This window comes from Eurytemora carolleeae, unplaced genomic scaffold (genome assembly GCF_000591075.1).
Source record: "Eurytemora carolleeae unplaced genomic scaffold, Eaff_2.0 scaffold827, whole genome shotgun sequence".
Classification (NCBI taxonomy): domain Eukaryota; kingdom Metazoa; phylum Arthropoda; class Copepoda; order Calanoida; family Temoridae; genus Eurytemora; species Eurytemora carolleeae.
In genome coordinates, this window is record NW_019397877.1 from 103,001 (window position 1) to 126,336 (window position 23,336).

Below are 23,336 nucleotides of genomic sequence, written 5' to 3' on the forward strand. Positions count from 1 at the left end.
TGTGCTGTGCTGTACTGTTAATACCTGACGGATTCTACTTCGTCATCACTGCTTTCCTCTGCTCCAACTCCCCCTGGTGCTCGTCTTCTAAAACAATTTATTCCAAAATAAAAAAATAAATCTAAAATTTTGTTCCTTGAGCCGCGTACAACTTTTCTGTCAAGTATGCAGATTCTATTGTATTTTATAATTTTATAATTGCATGTTTTTATGATTATTATCTTCATACCTTTACCTTTGTGGGTAGCCGTAACAATTACAGGGTTACCCACAAAGGACGAGACTTTTGAAACGACTTAGCGATTTGAATGTCTATTTCCTAATAATTTTGATTCATCGGAACTGAAAACTTATTTCATGCTTTGCCCAATCATAAATAAGTCATTAAAAGACAATTTTCAAGGCAGAAGACTTATTTTAACCTTCAAATAATCATATTCAAAGAGAATCAAGTCGTTTTTACAGTCTCATCATTTATTGTTAACCCTGTACATTTACACTCATGAAAACACTACCACTTCAACCATTTACCTTATAGGAAGACGACCCCCTGGATTAAACCCAAGTGGGCTAACTGCTCCTGTCCCTCCCTCCTCCAGGTTGGTGATACTAGGACGACGAACTCCCCAGTTAAAGTTGTCGACGGACTCCCCCTCCAGGCTCTCGAGTTCGTACTCCAGGAAGTCGAAGTCCCGCATATACATTCCAAACTTCTGCTCTGTGTCGGTTGTATCGTGTTTACTCTGCTCAGTAGATACATCATTGCCAGGTCTACAAATATATTCAACTTAATATATCCAGGTCTACAAATATATTCAGTATATCATTCCCAGGTCTACAAATGTATTCCATATATCATTTCCAGGCCTAAAAAATTTAATTTATCATTTCCGATTCCGGATCCAAGTGGCAAGAGTAGGCAAAACATCGAAATAAAAAAAATCTTTCTCAAACTTACATTTGTGTTTAAGAAAACATTTTAACCCTTTAATTTTCGAGAAAACTTCCTTTAATGGTTTCCGTAATCATCGGATTTACCGAAATCCATTCTGGGTTCGAAAATCTTTTTTGTCCGCTAGGAAAAGTAGGAACATACTTATCAAATTAACTATTTCAGGAGTTTCCTTTTAAAAACTGGAAAACCATTGAATTAAACGAATATAATTTGTTATTGAATATATTGAAACAATGATGATATCGATGGTTAAAATGATAATATTGATGATCATAAATGATGATAAAATTTGCTATAATTATTAGTCGGCCAGAGACGTACACAAGGGGGAGGGGACTATGGGGGCTCAGACCCCACCCCCAAACTGGATCAGTGAAATCTTTAGCCCCATTAAATGATGACTACTGAGCCCCCCCCCCCCCAGAAAATTCCTGTGTACGCCATTGGATTCGGTCATATAGTTTTCTTACCCTGAAACACACTCTGTTGAGGAGGCCATGGAGGACTGTCTTTCCAGCAGCTCAGAGGTCTGGCTGAAGATGACCTTAAAAGATAAATAGATAAATAGACAAATAGATGAATAGATATAATAGATGAATAGATGGATATATGAATGGATGAAATAATCATAAGAATAAATGAATAGATGAATATATAAAAAGATGAATAGGGGGATCTATGGAAGGATAAATAGATGAGCGGATGAATAGAGCATGAGAATAAATGAATAGATGTAAAAGTTAAAAAAAAGATAAATAAATAGATTCATAGACAGATTGATAGTTAGATGTTAGATTAGTTGATAGTTAATGGGTGGTTTAAGTGATACCAACAGTTAAGTGCATTTAACAAAAAATTAGCCAATCAAACTAAAAAAGAAAGCTTAATGAAGTCCTGAGGTTAAATTTCTTAACATTTTTCAAGTATGTATACACACGGCCGCGGTGGTTTAATGAATGTGCATATTCACTATGATGATTTTATTTCTTTAAAAAAATTCAGGGGTCCATATAATTCCATCCAATAGGATCCCAAATGTTAATTGGTTGATGTTATAGCAGAAATTAAACATGTTGTTATTGTAAACAATTGGAAGTATAATGTCAAGTTGTAGAAAAAATTCCATACTGTAGAAGATATACTGCAAGGAGTGTTTATTTTTTTGTATATGATAATTTATTTCTTTTATCGATCACTGATATTTTCATCTTTTAAAGGGACAGACCGGCTAAGTAAGGTAGTTAAACTGAGTATGCAGTGTTGTAAACAGATTCTTTAGGATTCATTTCAGACATATAAAACGTTTCCACGATGTATAATTACTGAGTTTGAGTGCATAGTTGACGTTCAAAATCATGATTTTGGGTGGATTCGTTTCCAGAATCGGTTTTTTAAATTATTAAATAACGACGACGAAAAATAAAGTAAAAATTATACACTAAACTTATCAGATGTAAAGGAACATATTTCTCAAAAGAAATTTGTGAATAAATTAAATCAATGCTAGAATCAATTATTTCATTTCATCATTTTATTTAATTTCTTATTTTCTATGAATTTATTCACAGATTTCTACAAATTCTTCAAATGTTGTCTTTTCAATATAATTCCAGAAAATCTGCAGAAAATTTTTGTGAATAATGAAAAACTAAATAATGAGAAAATGTTAATAATTAAACAAGATTACTAATTTTCGATGATAAGATTGATTTTTATTTTTTCAACCTGTTCCTAAGCAATTAATTAGTTTACTGAAGAACTTTGTTTACATTTTTTGTCGTCGTTATTTAATAATTGAAAAAAAAACTATTCTGAAAACGTATCAAACCAAAAGTACGATTTTAAACGTCGACTTTGCGCTCATACTCAGGATTTAAAGATCTTTCAAAAGCTTTCTATGTCTCAAATGATTCCTTAAGAATTTGTCCACAACACTGCATACTCAGTTCAACTACCTTACATAGCCGGTCTGTCCCTTTAAAACCCCAAATGCAGTACAGATTTCTGAAGTGAAGTACACGTTCACATAAACCTTGCCAAAGCTCACAATGACTTAGAAAGTGTATTTTCATGCCCCTAAATATACTTTCAACCCCAGTAGTGATAAGAAATGGAACTATGTGGATTGTGGACCCCTGTAAAAAATGAGTTTAAATGAGAATTTATTTTTCTTTTATAAAAAATTGCCGAGTTAACGAACTTAATATCTTAAAAAATAATTAGATCACATAAAAAAATTGTCTAAATTTAAGTAATGCAAATTAATAAATAAACCAGTTAATTTTTACACAAAGCTAAAATGTCCCGTTTTTAAATTAAACAGTTATTAGTGCGGAGACACAAACCATGATCGGTGATCTTGATCAATGATAAAACAATTTTTATCACTCTCGGTGATCGACAATTTGATCATTAATCGGTGATTACTTATTTTATGTGATTTCATTCTCGGTGACATTCAGTGAGAATTGTTTTCAGTCAAGTTACCTTATTCAGGGTATCACTGGGGTTGGACTAAAAACGAAAAATAACATGGATGACAAATTTCAATATTTAAAAGGATTGGTCACCTACTTTTAACATCTACTTAAAGTACCATTAAACTTTATTTTATATTAATTGGATAACAATAAAATGAGGTAGGATAAAACCAAAGTGAATAAATACTAAAGTGGACCAAACTCATAGTTGGATGACGACATTTTATGTCCCAAGTATTTAGAAATATGTATATATATAAATTGGTCTGTATACGGAGTGTCAGTACAACAGAAACTGGACTCCCTTTGTTTACAAACACAGACTTAGAATTTGTATTTAACTTAAATATAAGTTAACGTAAATTAAGATTTCAGAAGTGAATTTTAGCCATTTTACTGCACAATAAATGATTTCAGACAACGCACAATAATGCCTGCAAGCATAATCTGTAAAACAAGGAATGCACAATTTGTGATACCGAAAAATGAAGATCTAATTTACTCAAATCAAAAATGTAATGTTAGATGGGGTAACGCGTTCTCAAATACCTTCAATGTACTAAATGGAGTCAGACAAGGAGCAGTTTCTTCCCCTGTGCTATTCTGTATTTACATTGACAAAATTATCAAGTTATTACGATGTTCAACTATTGGATGCCAAATCCAGGGTGTCTATATGGGCATCTGGGCATCTGTATTTATATCTTTGTGTGTGAATAAATCTCTATAATATAATAATATAAACTACATAGAAACGTACAAAAAATTTTGATTTTAAATCGTGAAAATTTCGAAGTTCTATCTGAAGACGACATTTAGTCTATTTTTTCTAGTCTTTACTTTCCAAACGAAATCTTTTCATGAAATTATTTCCAAACCAAATAAAACCTTATGGCCCAACCTGTCGTCGTTTCCTTAGTCTGTTCCACTTTAGTATTTATTCACTTTGGGATAAAACACACTGCTTGTAAATTTACTTAATCTATATGAAACAGTAACGAGTGAACCGTATACTGTTACTTATATAGGTGTATAGATAATTCATATTTTTTATATTTTTATGTATTTTTCAAGCTTAACGGGACTGTAAGGGTATTTTTGAGTGATTCTCCATTCAAAGATGACAATGCTGAACCTTCGTCTGTTCATCGAGTAGAGAGAGCTGTGTGTGAAATGTATTTAAAAGCTGATGAATCGTTACTTGTAGCGTCTCTTCAAAATATCGTTTTTTATGTCAAAGGCGGGTTTCCAAGTTTCGAAAGTAAATTTTAGATTTTTCTAGACATAAACTATCATTATTTCTTATATATTGAACAGCTTGCAAGCGAAGTTTTTAGCAATTAAAAGCGGTTCATTAGATTAAAAAGGACATGTCTGCCATCCTTGATCAATAAAATGTGTAAAGGGTACTGTGGTGAAACGAGGAGGTCTCTTTTAATGAAAGATCACTTGAAATTACGCTTACAGTCCCTTTAACTTAATAAGTAGTTAAAGAAAGACATTCTTTAGGTGTTCAATCTAAACTTCAAACTTTTATAAATAAGCTTATTAAGAGAAAACTTTATGATTTACTAAAAAATATCTGAACTATAAAAAAGGTTTCTAAGCAAATAATTGCATATTTGTATTTAAGGAAAAATATGTTAGTATTTATTTTATTCTTTAAATTTTAAATTTCAATTATTTGACTATTTCTAACTTTTTAAATTTACAATTTTCCGAATTAAACGCAATTTACTAACAAATAACACAAGTACATTTATTTTTAAAGCCCTTAAAATTCCAAATTTTAATGATTAACCAACCAGGATTTTCCATTTTAATTTTCAATCTTAAGTTTATTTTTAGCTACTAAAATTAATAATTTTCCGAACTGCTTTAACACAAATAATAAATATCAATGTTATATTTAAACTCCTTAAAGTTAAAAATACAATAATGAATGAATAGAAATTTTCCATGAGTAAGATAAAATTATTTAAACTCTGAACAGATTCCTCAAAACTAGAAATGATTTAAGAAATAGCTTACTAAAGGAATACCATAAATAACAGTTAACTGAAGAAGTAATGAAAATGCTAACCGAAGGGCTCTTTGGAAGTCCTACTTTCTGTCCACACACATTCAGTAGATTCACCAGGCACTCACGAACCCGGCTCTAAAGTAAATTTTTGAGTCTATAACTTATAAAATGCACGAAACACCTAACTTTTAAAACAAAAGTTCATTTCTCGGGTTCGAATTCAACTCTTCGTTTGAAAAGAATGATTTAACTGATTTGACTTGATAAGATTATTTTTCATCGGGCCGGGGTCGAATTTAATGAATTTGAGCTATGTCGCTGAACTACCTAACACTGGTTCAAATCCTAAATCACCAATTTCAAAGTTAAATCATTTTGAAGATCTGAATCGGCGAATCTTAAGATTTAGGATTTGAGCCAGGTAATATATAGTTCAGCGACCTCTCCAGTCTCCAATTATGTACATTCAGTTCCGGTTCATTCTATAATTTCTCCAGCTTTTTTCTAGGATTTACCTGACTCATCCAAGGTCGCTTCCAGCCCGAGAAGGTTGCTGAGTCAGCTGTTGAAAGGGAGAGAGAACGACGTGGAGAGGACGTATTCCCGTCCTCAAGGTAAACTGCGTGTCCTCGCCTAGATAGACGAGGTCAAATACAAAATACCAAGATTAGAGGTCAGATTTAATGAACCAAGCTTAGAGTGCGCTTAACGCACATCTTCTAAATTTTAACTTTTAAATATGGCCCCATCTGTGAGCATCTTCTCTTTGTATGAGTATAAAAATGAATTTACTGTATTGTTTAAATTATAATGTTTTAATATTTAACAATATAAACATTAACAAAAAAAGTTCGCGAATTAAATAATATCTTTTAGTGGATTTTCATTTTTTTTTAAATTCTAAGCATCCAAAAACCTTCCCTGGGGTCACGTGAGAAGCCTCAACAATTTTGAGCACGATCGGTTCAGCCATTTTTACGTTAATAGATACAAACAGACAGACAAACCAAATATATGTAAACTAGGCTATGAGGATTAGAAAATTTGAGTTTGTAGTATTACATGAATTTTGATCGGACAAACAAACAGACAGACAGATATAACTAGTAAGAAACTAAGTAATTGTTTATTTATGAAATCTAACAAAAACATATAAAATTAAGTGTTTCATGAGAATGTTTCTAAGTAAACATAAATCATGACTATGGGTAATTCTAATGAAGTGTTGTTAGATAATAAAATATATATTAGTACCAATTCGTTGGAAATAGTAATGAAAAAAACTCGAAAGCCGAAACCGAACCTTCCCTCGAAACGCTTATGACGCCAAGTTCCTTGCAAGTGTGATGCCACAGACTATATTTTATATCAATATAAAATATCTTTGCTTAAATATAAATATTTTTTCGCTAAAGCTGGCCAAACGGCTAAATCATATTGACAATTTTTTTTTGATTTAGAAAGTCGCACACTCGATTCACAATGGTATCCTTTAAAATTTTATCTGAGTAACAATGATAAAGATATTGTTGTTTTTCTGCCTCGAAAAATCGAAATTTTTGAATAATTTCCTTTTATGGTAAAATCTCTGAAGTCAATTTCCAAATAGAATAACAGGGAAACTCCATGATTTTTGCCCAGATGTAGGTTTTATTTGGTACCGTTGTGAATCAGACATGCCTATTTATAAATGGAGGCTCACATGCAATTACAACAGCCATTTCTTTAAGGACAAAACTTGAGATAAATATTTACCTGTGTCTTCGTTCTATGACCGGTGTTTGACTGAGATCAAAGGTGAACTCCATAGTTCTACCAGGGAGCTCCTTTTTCAAGTAACTGTCTGTATCCACGAAGGAAGCTTCCCACATCTACAATAACAATAAGCAACGCTAACGCTAACGCTAACGCTAACGCTAACGCTAACGCTAACGCTAACGCTAACGCTAACGCTAACGCTAACGCTAACGCTAACGCTAACGCTAACGCTAACGCTAACGCTAACGCTAACGCTAACGCTAACGCTAACGCTAACGCTAACGCTAACGCTATATTATTTTAAACTTTACTCCCTCTCACTGACCTGTCCTGCCATTTGAACTAACCTACCCTCCCTTGAACTGACCTGCATGCTGGGTGTCTGCCCGGAAGAGGGCGGGGCGACTAGGGTGGAGCTCCTGGTGACCGCCAGCTTTAAGATCTTCAAGGCCTCCTTCCAGTGCGGAGTCTCAACAAACTTGGATACGGCGCGCATCAAGTCTGAGTTGATCGTGTGTGTTGTGGACTAAAATAAAAAAACTGTATTAAAGGGACAATCTTACTCATTTAAATCCAGCTAAAAAAAATCTGAACAGTATTACGAAAAAATATGTACTATAGTGCTTCAGGATATCTTAGTTAAAAAACTTAACAGATTTTTGGACTTTTTAAGGACAATGTTTCACAGAAATCTGTTGTTCATTCTGAACATTTTCTTTCCTTACACTAAGCCAAATTTTAATTCTGAGAATAGATGGTAAACGTACCGAAAACGATTCTTTTTGCCTTATATCTAAAAAAAGCAAAGGAGAAAGTTTAGAAATGTTGGAATCTTCAGAACATTTTGTGTTTCCTTTTAAAAAGTCCACAAAATTAAGAACAAAATAAACTATTCAATTTTATGCCCATCACTAACTGTAATTTAGTAAAAATTCAGATATTAGCTGAAAAGCAGTTGGTATAAAAAATTGTTTATTAGTATATTATTTGTAGGAAGAGAGTGTAATAATCAAAATTATTGTTATAATATTATAAGAAATATTTTGGAATATTTTGATTATTCACCGAAAGGCGCTGCGCATAATATACTAATATTAATTCGATTTCATCTAGGCAAATTTTAAATTTGACAGAAAATACGGACAAAACACGAATCAAAAACGTATTTTTTGCGATCTTTTAAGGATAAAAATATTGCAAAGTTTAATAAAAGCCAACTTAATCTTTTTGCAGTTTTGAAATTTTGGAAGTGTACCAGTCTGAATAACAAGGCAGAAGCCCGAAGGAGTTACGCGCATGCACCGTTGAATTACCAGCCGAAGAGAAAGCCTGTTCTAGCCACGGCGCTCAGCCCTCTAGACTGTCCTAGCCGCAAGACGTGGCAAGTGCGCGTAATTCCTTCAGGCAACTGCCAAATAATAACACTATTTGTACCTGCAAGTCAACATAATGGGCCATGCAATGAATGATGGTTAGAACTGAAGGTTGAACTGAGGGTGGTCCCTTCTCGAGAACCTCAACAAGGAACCCAAGCATGGGGAGGGAGAGGTGACTGTAGGAGTCGTACAGGTATTTAACCACGCACTAAGTAACATCATTATTTATTTACTTTAATAAATCAAATCAAATCAAATCAAATCAAATCAAATCAAATCAAATCAAATCAAATCAAATCAAATCAAACACGTGTGCAATATTCTAGATAATACAAATACATTTTTCTAGATAAACACGTGTGCTATATTCTAGATAGACACGTGTGCAATATTCTAGATAAAGACGTGTGCAATATTCTAAATAAAGAAATGAGCAATATTCTAGATAAAGACGTGTGCAATATTCTAGAAAAAGACGTTTGCAATTTTCTAGATAAAGACGTGAGCAATATTCTAGATAAAGACGTGTGCAATATTCTAGATACAGACGTGTGCAATATTCTGAATATAGACGTGTGCAATATTCTAGGTAAACACGTGTGCAATATTCTAGATAAAGACGTGTGCAATATTCTAGATAAACACGTGTGCAATATTCTAGATAAACACGTGTGCAACATTCCAGATAAACGCGTGTGCAATATACTAGATAAAAACGTGCGCAATATTCTAGATAAAGACGTGCGCAATATTCTTGATAAAGTTATGTGCAATATTCTAGATAAACTTGTGTGCAATATTCTAGATAAACACAAATTTATTATTCTAGATAAACACAAATGCCTTAGTGGACAAAATAGATAAAAAATGAAAAATATGTAAAACAAGTGGTTTTCAAGTTATTATGCAAATGACTTTGGAAAACCGAACTCTGTAAGCTTTAATGTTTAGCAGAGTGGTAAACTTTCTTAAGATGGCCTGCAAGTTCCTTATGGGATGTAAATCTGGGCATTTTGACTTTTGACCTAAATTTTTTTGTCACTGAATTAGCAAGCAAATCCATGATATCCTTAGATGTATGCCAGAAAGCATTGTCTTGTTGGAATACAAGCTTTTTTGAACCGCAGAATTCAGATTTCTTTACCAAGGCATGAAATGGTCCTTTAGGAACTCACATACCCCTTGGACCGAAACTTGACGCCATCCTCGACCTTGATTGGTCCAATGATCTCTTCCCAGATGATCCCGCCCAGATACTAAACCCTTTCTTCCATCCTCTTGCCTTCTTTTACGCTTTTTATAACCCAACCTATAGCCTAACTGTCTGGGCTTCGTTATGCCTCGTTAAGTCATCTTAATGATACATTTTGTACTATTTATTTTCAGCCTTTATAAAAGAATGAACTGTACGGCGATCTCAGTGTTAAATCAGCAAATCTTGCAATCACCCTTATTTCCCATTTTTCTGTGACTTGGGTAACCAAGTTTCCACTTGCATAATAATTATAAACACCGTAAAAGTACAATTTTACATTTTGTGTACTGTGTTACAACTCATGTACAAACAAATTGGTAAACATATGAAAAACTTTTGTACGTAAAATAAAGATTTAAAAAAAAATTATTTGAGTCTGAATTGAAAAACTACGTACTTGCATAAATTCTTGAAACTCAGTGTATATATACATTAATGCATATATTTTACAACTAACTACTTCACATTGCAGATCAGAAGGGAATGATCTAGTCAAATTATACTAAGATACAAAAATGGGGGTGGTCGCCCCCCCCCCCTTCTCTGGAGATATAAAGAGGGGCATTTTCAAATCAGTTCTAACTTCTAATACGCAGTCAGAGTGTACGCAACACCCTCCAACCTCATTTTATTGATATAAACGCCGACTACTGTACTGAATCATCTCAGGGGTATGTTTTCAAGAACTATCCCACCCATACCTTAGCACTGGTGATGCACAGGTCGTTCGCATCCTCGTAGTTCATAACTAAGTAGGGGAGCAGGGCGATCACGTTCATAGGGAAGGCGTGGGACTGGCCGGGGTCCACCACAGGGAAGTCTAGTTGCAGGGTCATTCGGGATAACAGGGCTATAGTCGGCTCATAGGTATTAGGGTTCGTACAACCTGGGGTACAGTTAATACTTATATTATTATTATAATGATAAGGTGGGTAATTTCTTAATAAATGTGACATGTCTCAAACCCTCCGCCTGTCAGTCCATCTGTCAGGCCATGTGTCTGTATATCTGTCTGTCTGATTTAGGTTTGGATTAAAAAATGTTCTCAAAATATTTATGAATTACTGTTTTATTAAAATTCAAATTTTATTCATCATACACTTTACAGAGGTTAAAATGTAGTAAATATTGATCGGTGCTTTATAAATTATTTATTCAATATATATTATATATTTTTTCATTATAATCAATGATCATGATATTTTGGTGTATTTGATAAAAAAAAACTTGCTTGTTGTCCAATTTAACCACCTCCCCCCCCCTACTCGGAAACCATTCCACTTTATTGTAATTATGTTCCATTTAAATTCACCTCAATCTATACTTCATTAGTCTTCAATAGAAAAAATGATTGTGCAGAATTTCGTCCGTCTTTTTTTATAAAATTTTACTATTCAATTTTGATGGTCCAGAAACCGTCGATCCTTGGGGTCGTGTAAGATACCATAATTTTTTGGGCCCTAATACTACTGCGTTTTAGACGTTTTTTTGGCTCCATTACTACATACGTTTTAGACGTTTTTTGGCCCTATTACTACAGCCGTTTTAGACGTTTATTGGCCCTATTACTACAGCCGTTTTAGACGTCTTTTTGGCCCTATTAATAAAGCCGTTTTAGACGTTTATTGGCCCTATTACTACAGCCATTTTAGACGTTTTTTTGGCCCTATTAATAAAGCCGTTTTAGACGTTTATTGGCCCTATTACTACAGCAGTTTTTGACGTTTTTTTGGCCCTATTACTACAGCAGTTTTAGACGTTTATTGGCCCTATTAATAAAGCCGTTTTAGACGTTTATTGGCCCTATTACTACAGCAGTTTTTGACGTTTTTTTGGCCCTATTACTACAGCAGTTTTAGACGTTTATTGGCCCTATTACTACAGCAGTTTTTGACGTTTTTTTGGCCCTATTACTACAGCCGTTTTAGACGCTTATTGGATTCAAACAGACAGACAAACAAGCAAAGTTTACATATAGATAATAAGGCTTTTAGCTTTGAGCTTATTTGTCATGAAAGTAAGTTCTCCAAGACCATATTCAAGATCGAGCACCCAATTTTACATTCTTAATCGTCGGAATAAAAGAGTTAAAGGTTGTCTATGTCGTTAAACTCTTGTTTTTTTTTGTGTGATACTTTTCATTCTTGTCTTTTGTTCTTTTGAGAGAGAAGATAAAACTACCTTTAAGAAGAAGAGAATGTAGTCCTGGAAATTGGGACCATTTCAATCCAGATAGTATTTTTTCAACCTTCTCCCTACAACATTTAATAATTATTGCCTTTACCCTAAAAATCATCTATGTTTCCCACTACAGCGAATAAAACCCAAAAAATATATTTTTACCCATCTGCGTAAGCAGCATATATTCTAGAAAAAAATTTAAATGATTTAAAAAAAGGGGGGGGGGGAAATAATAAAATCCTGGCCGTCAACAAGTAGATATTTGAATAGATAATCTCAACTACTGTGCTAAGGAATGGAACTTTTTATAAAATATCCTAGCAGCATAATATTTTTAATGTATAAAATAATTTGTATTTTACTCTGGAATTTTTACCCGATATTCCAACTAACCTTGTTATGTATTTTTTATGAGTTTTTAAAGGGACTGTAGCTAGACGTATTTAAAGGGACTGTAGTTGGTAGACATATTCTAAAGTAACTGTAGTTGGTAGACGTATTTTAAAGGTACTGTAGTTGGTAGACATATTTAAAGGGACTGTAGTTGGTAGACGTATTTTAAAGGTACTGTAGTTGGTAGACATATTTAAAGGGACTGTAGTTGGTAGACGTATTTTAAAGTGACTGTAGTTGGTAGACGTATTTTAAAGGGACTGTAGTTGGTAGACGTATTTAAAGGGACTGTAGTTGGTAGACGTATTTTAAAGGGACTGTAGTTGGTAGACGTATTTAAAGGGACTGTAGTTGGTAGACGTATTTAAAGGGACTGTAGTTGGTAGATGTATTTTAAAGGGACCCTCTGTAAATTCAAACAATTTAAGGCTTTTCTTTGTTGCATGAATCCACAAGAAGCTTCTATACTTAACCACAATAAATAATCCTTTTTCAGTTAGAAAAAAATGATATCTCATTCATGTTTGACCGTACAAAGGATCAGTGCAGATCGGACATGCCACTCTATAAATTTAAGGTAATTTCATTACGCGAACAGTCCCTTTTAGGTTAAATAAGAATCCTACCTTGTGTCAGGTCTATCTAACGGAAGCTTAGAGAGAACTTTATCCAATAATCTAGTCACAAGTAATTCATTCATTTCAGTTCATCCTTCATCCTTTAGACCATTGGAGGGGAGATAATATTAGTTCATCTTTTATCCTTAGGAACATTGGGGGGGAGATAATTTTTGTTCATCCTTAATCCTTAGGAACATTGGAGGGGAGGTAATTTTAATTAATCTTTTATCCTTAGGATCATTGGAGGGGAGATAATTTTAGTTCATCCTTAATCCTTAGGAACATTGGAGGGGAGATAATTTTAGTTAATCTTTTATCCTTAGGACCATTGGAGGGGAGATAATTTCAGTTCATCCTTCATCCTTAGGATCATTGGAGGGGAGATAATTTAAGTTAATCTTTTATCCTTAGGATCATTGGAGGGGAGATAATTTTAGTTCATCCTTGATCCTTAGGAACATTGGAGGGGAGATAATTTTAGTTAATCCTTAATCCTTAGGAACATTGGAGGGGAGATAATTTTAGTTAATCCTTAATCCTTAGGATCATTGGAGGGGAGATAATTTTAGTTCATCCTTAATCCTTAGGAACATTGGAGGGGAGATAATTTTAGTTCATCCTGTATCCTTAGGAACATTAGAGGGGAGATAATTTTAGTTCATCCTTAATCCTTAGGAACATTGGAGGGGAGATAATTTTAGTTCATCCTTAATCCTTAGGAACATTGGAGGGGAGATAATTTTAGTTCAACCTTCATCCTTAGGATCATTGAAGGGGAGATACATCCAGTTCATTCTTCATCCTTAGGATAATGGCTAGTAATAAACCATTGAAGCCTTGAGATAAGCCTGCTTATGGAACTCTAGCCTAGCTGGGAACCATTGAAGCTTTTGAGATAAGCCTGCTTATGGAACTCTAACCTAGCTGGGAAATACAAGCCACGGTAGTTGGGGCTTCACGGCTTCAGCTACTTCCACTCGGGCATAACAGTATCATTGCACATGTCATGCTAACTCTGTGACCCATGTACTCCTAAGTGAGGCAGAGGGTTGCCGGGAGGGGTGGTTTCCTGGTAACATTCGTGTTATTGGGATGTCATAATAGATAGATAGAATAAATATTTTTTTAAAAAGGTAACAGACCACCTCCAAAAAATATTTTGAATATTTTGTGTTAGAAAAAAGAAACCTGCAGATTTTTAAGAATCGTTTAAATACTAACCTTTCGCAATCATGCCAATTCTTTCGCAAACAATTTTTATATATTTATTCTCGTCAGTGATGATTTACCGATCCCAGCCATGAAGATATTTATTAAATCATGAAAGAAAAATATAAAGATGAATTAATAAATGAACTAATAAATTCAAAAATGAATAAGAGGAATATTGAAAAGGTGAATAAATGAATGAATGAATGTGCCTGAGTCCCAGGATGAATTCATGTTCATAGTCTGATTCTAGTACTGCGATACAAATCCAGAACAGTTGAACCAGTATATTCATTTTATCTTCTTCACTCGTCATATCCTGAACCTAGATCATAATAATAATAATTATAATAATAATGATAATAATGATACCTAGCTGAAGTGTCCGGCGTTGCCTGTGGAATATTTAAAAAATTGAATTTTAAAGAAAAATTTGTTTGAATTTTTTTCAGCCTATGTTATCCCAATGGTAGCCAATACCCATGTGTTCCCTCAAAAAATGTCAGCCCATTTAGTCCAGCCGTTGGGCCAGCTATAGCTAACACAAAAACAAAGATGTATATATGAGCGGAAGATCTTTATTATAAAGATAATGATAATAATACATCTGAACCAATGAATATTAATAACTAGCTTGGGATCCCAGTTTTCCCTGGAAGCTAAAACTTAAGTTTAATTCTCTAAATTTAAAGTAAATTCTCCCAATGCAAACTGTTTAAACCAAGCTTAGACCGAGTTTTAAAATCAAAATTTGAGATAAATCGGTCAGGATCCAGGATCCAGGATCAAAATAAAATGGATCCAAAGGATTGTAAGCATATGCACATATCAATAGATTTTCAAAAGAGGAACTTTTGTTAGGAAACTTACACTTTATTTAATTAATTTATTTAATTTAACTTTATTTAATTAAGTTTTGAAGAATAGCAGGGATGACAAGTGTATTCTTTAACCCCATCAAACTAACCTTGAGTGACTGCGCTGAGCGCGAGCGCGCTAGATTTGTCTGACTTTTAATCTTTGCTTCTGATTCTGTGCTTGATCTTCCTCGTGGTTCACCCACACCTGGTGAGTCAGCATTCGCTCTCCTAGACAAACAAAATATAATTTTCAAGGGACTGGAAGCTTAATTTTAAGTGACCCTCCATTCAAGTCAAGTCAAGTCAAGTTGTAGACAGTACATGGTTCTATATTTGATCACATCGGAACCCTTGAAAACTTTATCCGGTAGATATTGTCGTTTTTCTAGGGTTACAAGTGTTAAATTCTGATAATTCTTATAAGATTTCCTGCAATAGAAATGGGAAAGTGACTTTGTAGAGAAACCACAATTGAAAATAATTAGTTTTCTAACTTATATACTTTTTAATAAATACAATCCCTTAGAGATTCCTTTAAGGAAATTCTAATTTTCTTATCCTTAGATCTTTTAAACTTCATGTCGTAGAAATCTGTTCCTCAAGTTTCCGATTTCAAAGGTTAATACTATTTACTCTTCATATTTTACTAAAACTAGCAAATTTAAATGTTAAATATATCTCTCTCAAAATCTTGAAGAGTACAATCATTACATGACAATATATTTCATAATATTTTAGTACGTTCTTTTTTTAAAAGACCAATTTTAATAATGCATTACTAAAAATGTTTAATGACATTGATTAAAAAAAAAAAAACTAATTGTGTACAAATGGACCCTCTAACATACCTTTACTATTGTAAGCTTGTCCTCACCTATACTGTTGATGGGAGAGACCATACGAAGTACTCCTGGCATGATAAGGACCAGCAGGGGGAGCTGAAGCATGATAAGCATGCTGCTGAGGGGAAGGAGTCCCTAATCCTACCCTCCTATCCCCTCCAGCCTCCTTCAGGTTAGGAGTCGACTTAAATATCTCCTAAAACATTATTAACATTATTATTTTGTATAAATGATCCATGAAAGGTAAAATTTTAACGAATTTTTGACGTAAATTCTTTGAGTAACAACAATGTAAATAAGTAAAAATCCTTGATTATCTCTGAAAGTTGAAAATTTACAACTGCGTTTGTCTCTAAAAGTTACTTAGGGCTTAATGCGCAGTAGAGGCTTATATTCTAATGGGTTTAAAATAAATTTAATCCATCAAAAACAGTGTATAAAGAAACTAATAACCTAAAACTCTAATTTACAATTTGTATGACCTGATGGCGTAAACCGTTGATATTTTAAACTAAGAATTTTTCTCGATCAAATACTTGATATTTGAAATAACAGTGATTTACACCCACTGAGCCGGTACACATGTACTGTACATCCATTCAGATGTACTGTCCAGCCTTGACTACCCAGTAATAGAGTCGGCCCAGCAAGTTTTATGCAACAAATGTAGCCTGACAAGATCAAAGTGCACCATCAAGATGCTAAGATATAGGAATTAAAAAATTTAAGTTTGAGGCGAGTATTCAGTTCCATTGTTGTTAATAATTTTGATTAGTTTACCCTCATTATATCCATAGGTCTGAAATCTGAATCTAGGTTCTCTACAACAGCTTCCAGGGTTAGGATGAGTTCAGTTACATATCCCTGCATATCTTCGCCTTGCTCTACAACAGTACAAATGTAAAATGAATAACTAGATAGGTAACCTTAGATTAGAGTAATAAAATAATTGGATAGGTAGCCTTCCATTAGAGTAATTAGATCATTAGATAGGTAACCTTAGAATAGAGTAATTAGATGATTAGATAGGTAACCCTCGATAAGAGTAATAAGATAATTAGATAGGTAACCTTTCATTAGAGTAATTAGATAATTAGATAGGTAACCTTACATTAGAGTAATTAGATAATTAGATAGGTACCCTTTCATTACAGTTATTATATAATTAGATAGGTACCCTTAGATAAGAGTAATTAGATAATTAGATAGGTATCCTTACATTAGAGTAATTAGATAACTAGATAGGTAACCTTAGAATAGAGTAATTAGATGATTAGATAGGTAACCCTCGATAAGAGTAATAAGATAATTAGATAGGTAACCTTTCATTAGAGTAATTAGATAATTAGATAGGTAACCTTACATTAGAGTAATTAGATAATTAGATAGGTACCCTTTCATTACAGTTATTATATAATTAGATAGGTACCCTTAGATAAGAGTAATTAGATAATTAGATAGGTATCCTTACATTAGAGTAATTAGATAACTAGATAGGTAACCTTAGATTAGAGTAATAAAATAATTGGATAGGTAGCCTTAGATTAGATAATTCGATATTTAGATAGGTAGCCTTAATTAGAGAAACTAGAAAAGGCCAAGATAAGAAAAATACTAAAGAGGGGGGGGGGGGGCGATTTTCTTTGCAAACCCGGTCCCACCTCTCCTCCTTTCTATTTTTCCTTGAGAAGTTGAATACCTGAGAGCTCTAAATATCTGAAGAGATCTACCAGCGTAATGCCGAGATGAACAAGATAATGCCAGCTGAATACTAAGCTGGGCCCACCTACACAATAACAATAACAATAACAATAACAATAACAATAACAATAAGGATAACAATAACAATAACAATAACAATAACAATAACAATAACAATAACAATAACAATAACAATAACAATAACAATAACAATAACAAAAACAATAACTATAACTATAACAATAACAAAAACAAAAACAAGAACAAGATAACAAGAACAAGGACAAGAACAAGAACAAGAACAAAAACAAGAACAAGAACAAGAACAAGAACAAGAACAAGAACAAGAACAAGAACAAGAACAAGAACAAGAACAAGAACAATCAATAACAATAACAATAACGATAACAATAATAATAACAATAACAATAAATCACACACTGATACATACAAGAAAATGTTTAAATTCAAGATAAATTATCTGACCTCTCTGCTAGGTGGGCGTGTGGCAAGGATTCCTCGAGGGCTCTCAGAACGTGCGTAAGGAAGACTCCCATCTGCTCCCCGCTCTTCACAGTGCTCAAGCTCTTCGTCGTGTCCTCGTAGAGCCACAGCACCCCTTCCGTCTTCTTACTCGCTAATAATAATAATAATAATAGAAACGAAAATAATAATAACCGTTATTCGGATTGTAAATATTTGGAATACTTGAAAATAAAATGAACCAATTCGCAAAATAATCCTCCAAGTTTTCTTACTCATTCAAATCTACCAATCGAGTAATGTAACTCAAGATTCTTCTCTTTTTGACAACTATATTTACTAAAAAGTTACTTTATATAATTTCAACATTCCCGCTCAAAATGGCAGTTACAGCTATACTTCATTTCAACTCGCATTTCTTTTATTTGCTTCCAACTGAATCGACTATTCATCTACTATTACTATAATTTTCGTGAATAACGGTTATGATCATATAATCACATAATCATATAATCATACAATCATATAATCATATAATCATATAATCATATAATCATATAATCATAGAAAGATATTATCATAAAATCATATAATCATATAATCATACAATCATATAATCATACAATCATATAATCATACAATCATATAATCATAAAATCATATAATCATATAATCATACAATCATATAATCATATAATCATACAATCATATAATCCTAAAATTATATAATCATATAATCATATAATCATACAATCAAATAATCATACAATCATATAATCATATAATCATATAATCATGCAATCATATAATCATATAATCATACAATCATATAATCATATAATCATTCAATCATATAATTATACAATCATATAATCATACAATCATATAATCATACAATCATATAATCATATAATCAAATAATCATAATCATAATCATAACAATAATAATAAAAATAATCTTCCTACCTATAAACTGAATGAGAGCTTTCATGACCTCTGGAACGGTTAGGGTTGGGGGTGGAAGAGCAAAGGTTACACCGGAACTACGGGAGCTTGACATACTTCCCTAGAAATACAAACTATATAATAAAGCTCTTCGCTCATTTATATATTGATACTTATTTGAAGAAACCCGTGGTTACCCTGGGGGTAAAATAGGCTAAAAATCGATTTTTTTTAAAATACGACTTTTTATCTTTTGCTTGTTTATTATAATCTCAATGAAGTAATTTGTCTCAAAGGGAATTTTAAGTGTCTTAGAGTAATTAGTGGAAAAGAGTACAGTGAATATGAGACTGAACTTGAAGTGTTTAATGAGACTAATCGCTTCATGACCCGACCTAGTTCAAGGGTAACTCGTACCAGCCCGTCTAGTGTCCCCAGTGCGTTTTCTGCAACATTAGTGGGCAGTATGATTCATAGTGCACAAGTTCGAATAGATAACAGTGTTTATTCCTTTTTCCAAGAAATTTTCATCTTCATAAATACAACCTTAGAGTATATAATCAATTCCCAGTTGTTTAAGCCAGGACGGACAGTTTAAGAATATCATGTAAACCATATATCCAAATCCAGGAAGGTTAATGATATTATGTAAACCATATATCCAAATCCAGAAAGTTTAAGGATATTATGTAAACCATATATCCAAATCCAGAAAGTTTAAGAATATCATGTAAACCATATATCCAAATCCAGAAAGTTTAAGAATATCATGTAAACCATATATCCAAATCCAGAAAGTTTAAGGATATCATGTAAACCATATATCCAAATCCAGAAAGTTTAAGGATATTATGTAAACCATACATCCAAATCCAGAAAGGTTAATGATATCATGTAAACCATATATCCAGATCCAGAAAGTATAAGGATATCATGTAAACATTAATTCCAAATCCAGAAAGGTTAATGATATCATGTAAACTATATATCCAAATCTAGAAAGTTTAAGGGTATTATGTAAACCATATATCCAAATCCAGAAAGTTTAAGGATATTATGTAAACCATACATCCAAATCCAGAAAGTATAAGGATATCATGTAAACCTTAATTCCAAATCCAGAAAGGTTAATGATATCATGTAAACTATATACCCAAATCAGAAAGTTTAAGGATATCATGCAGTAAAGCATATATCCAAATCCAGAAAGGAAACTAATTAAAATTGTAATTACAACTCAAGTCGTAACTTTTCTTATTCTGATTCTTGGGGTGAACTAAGCTTTGATCTCCATCTACGGAATAATTCATCTTCCATATTTTTAATTAGGGGATCAAGCATTTATCCTCAAGAAGGTGTCCAAATTGTATATCAAGATCAAGCATTTATCCTCAAAAAGGTGTCTAAATTGTATATCAAGATCAAGCATTTATCCTCAAAAAGGTGTCCAAATTGTATATCAAGATCAAGCATTTATCCTCAAAAAGGTGTCCATATTGTATATCAAGATCAAGCGTTAAAAATTAATGATAAATTACATAATATTTCCGAGTTCGGAAAAGTTTAGCTTACGAGTTTACGAACAAATTAATAAAATTGTACATTTAAAATTCGGTGACCCTCGTCAGTTCTTGAGATTGTTTCTGTCATGAAGATTAAAACTAATTTAAAGATAAATATATGTATACTTGACATTTTCAACAATGCGACTTCATTAATCTTTATTTTTAATCTTAATATTTCATTACAAATATATTCATGTAAATACTTTTCAGAGATTGTGACGACATGATATTTAAGAGCTTAAGATATTATCAAATTTAAACAGGATAATGGTTGAAAATACAAATTCCACCTAATTATTAAGTATCTCCTATGTTTATTCACATATTCACACATCACTATTAACTATAGAATTACGTATATGATTTATAAAAAAAATGTAGCTTTAATTGCAAATACAAATACACAAGGTTAGCCAAAAAGGATGAGACTGTAAAGACGACCTATAAATTTCTGACGATTAAAGGATAAATTAAGTCTTCTGCCTTGAATGATAAGGCAAATAAAGAAACAAGTTGCAGGGAATCATGAATATAATGAAAAAGAAAGTATCAATTCCGTACAGTCGTCTCTGAATTAGAATAGAAATCCAGATGGTGGGCGTCAAAACACAGTGGAATAGAAATCCCAAATCGACCTTTATGACAAGTTATTGTAAAAGGTGATAATTTAGAAGAGAATAAATACTAAATATATTGCAATTTTTGCGGTGTTGGCTGTAAAATTAATACTTTTCGGATGAATTTGTATTAAAGCCACTGTTACCCCCCCCCCCCTTTAGCTTTAAAATCTGTATCTAAAAAGGTTCAAATTAAATTGAGTTACTTACATGTCCACTTGTCACACTTCCAGATCCCCCACTAGCTTCACTTTCCTCATCCTCATCACTCTCCTCCTCATCCTTCTTAAGAATAGAAAACTAGTTTTATTCATCCTTCTCATTATTAGAGATTAAACTAGTCTTATTCATCCTTCTTAATGTTAGAGGTTAAACTAGTTTTATTCATTCTTCTTAATATTAGAGATTAAATTTGACCAAACTCCGACTAATCTAAACTAACCCACATCTAACCAAAACATAACAAAACGAGAATTAAGGATATAGAAGAACAAAAAACTAAAACTTAACTCAACTAAACAGAAGCCGAAAAAAACATTATTTACACAGAACTAAATCTACAGGGTTACCCACCAAGGATGAGACTGTAAAGACGACCTAAAACTCTTTGAATTTTATGATAACGAGGTTATATAAGTCTTATGCCTTTGAATAAAATCTTTTTATGGCTTAATCCATGATTAGGCAGACAGAAACAAGTTTATAGTTTTAGGGAATCCTAAATATAAGGAAACAGACAGTATACATTCTGTACAATCGTCACAGTAGTCTCATTCTTTATGGGTAACCCTGTAACCTGAAACAACCCAACATTATCCTCAATATTAAACAAAAAACATTACTGTACCTGAGATTGGGGATTTTGCGTAAGATACGCATCGAAGTTTTCATCCTCTTCTAGGAAGTTGTGCGTCAAGGCGGTGGAGTTAGTATGCGTCAGTCCGTAGTTTAACTACGCAATCAAATAGAAATAATAAGAGGATCCCACGAAAAATCTCTTTAAACTTAAAAATAAAGATGACTTTTAGAGAACAGACTAAAAAAGTAAAATATAATTAAAATCAAGAAATTAAAAAATACTATTTTATTTGATGTTCCTGCGCTGTTTTATTGCCCAGTAGTATGCTAGCAACACTAAGATGATCTCCATGTGCCCCGAGTACAACAAGAAGGTTAAGAAGTAGTTGTTTACAATGCTGATGTACAATAGGGCGGTTGTTATCTAATTATTTAACTCGTCAGAAAAAATAACATGCGCTTTAAGTAAAAATAAACATGTTCACTCTGATATTTTCCAATAATTGAATATTTGATGAAATATTAGAAAATAGGCAGTTTTTGTTGAGAGAAAACTGACAACTTTACATTATCATAATTTTATTTTAGAACTAGCTTGGAAACCCAGCTTTGCCTAGAACTAAAGTTTCAATTTCAAAAAAAGTCAGAATTTTAAAGCAAGCTAAGGATATTTCCCTGGTTTTAACGAGTTCTCTAATTGTTAGTTTTTTTGCAATTGAATACGCAATTTTGCTTTCTGAGAAATTTTCAATTATAAAAAAACTTAGGTTTTATGATATATCTGTGTACAAGTGTATTTTAACTGTGTTTTGTATTTAATTGGAACAATCGAAAAAAACTGTACTTGTATTATAATAATAATTTGTAATGTTTGTAATGTTCGAAAGAAACATTCATAAAATAAAGCTCTTCACTCATATATTTGTTAATGTATATTTGTATATATATGTTAGCTATAGCTGGCCAAACAACTGGACCGAATTGGCTGACATTATTTGAGGAAACCCATTGGTACCCTGGGGCCGGGGTACCATATGTTAAAAATCTGATTTTTTGATATTCGATTTTTTAAAAATTCCACGGGAACTTTAGCTTGTTCTATAATAATGCATATATTGAATAAATGACTGTTTTTGATGAATTAAACCTAATCCAAGGAAAATGATATGAAGCATGAGGGGTAGATGAACGGACCAGTCCACACTATGACAGTCCAGGTCCAACCCGTCCACCACCAGGTCGGTCAACAGGATCATCGCCAGGTTACACCTACAA

At 32.7% G+C, this 23,336-nt stretch overlaps 1 protein-coding gene across 1 annotated transcript; it reads right to left on the bottom strand.

Annotated features, from left to right (window-relative positions):
- Position 1: 1 nt before the first annotated feature.
- LOC111716188 (protein furry) lies at positions 2–23,336 on the bottom strand. The gene is made up of 24 exons (XM_023491620.1): positions 23,209–23,336; positions 22,361–22,485; positions 22,111–22,215; positions 21,474–21,548; positions 19,103–19,202; positions 18,140–18,290; positions 17,652–17,738; positions 17,371–17,382; positions 16,733–16,865; positions 15,985–16,148; positions 15,218–15,338; positions 14,463–14,575; positions 13,048–13,098; positions 12,029–12,102; positions 10,549–10,733; positions 8,968–8,985; positions 8,651–8,800; positions 7,584–7,742; positions 7,214–7,329; positions 5,974–6,091; positions 5,519–5,593; positions 1,426–1,499; positions 532–771; positions 2–87 (listed from the first exon to the last, which is right to left on the bottom strand). Exons 1-24 carry the CDS (start codon positions 23,315–23,317, stop codon positions 18–20), a joined length of 2,625 nt encoding a protein of 874 aa, XP_023347388.1. The 5' UTR covers positions 23,318–23,336; the 3' UTR covers positions 2–17.

Bases quoted from the DNA above. Each gene is read 5' to 3' on its own strand.
- LOC111716188 (XM_023491620.1), bottom strand. From the start codon at position 23,317: ATGATCCTGTTGACCGACCTGGTGGTGGACGGGTTGGACCTGGACTGT. The intron at 12,103-13,047 runs GTAGGATTCTTA...TAAATGTTGTAG, and splicing joins TTAGATAGACCTGACACAAG to GGAGAAGGTTGAAAAAATAC. The intron at 1,500-5,518 runs GTTAGCATTTTC...TTATCTTTTAAG, and splicing joins GACTTCCAAAGAGCCCTTCG to GTCATCTTCAGCCAGACCTC.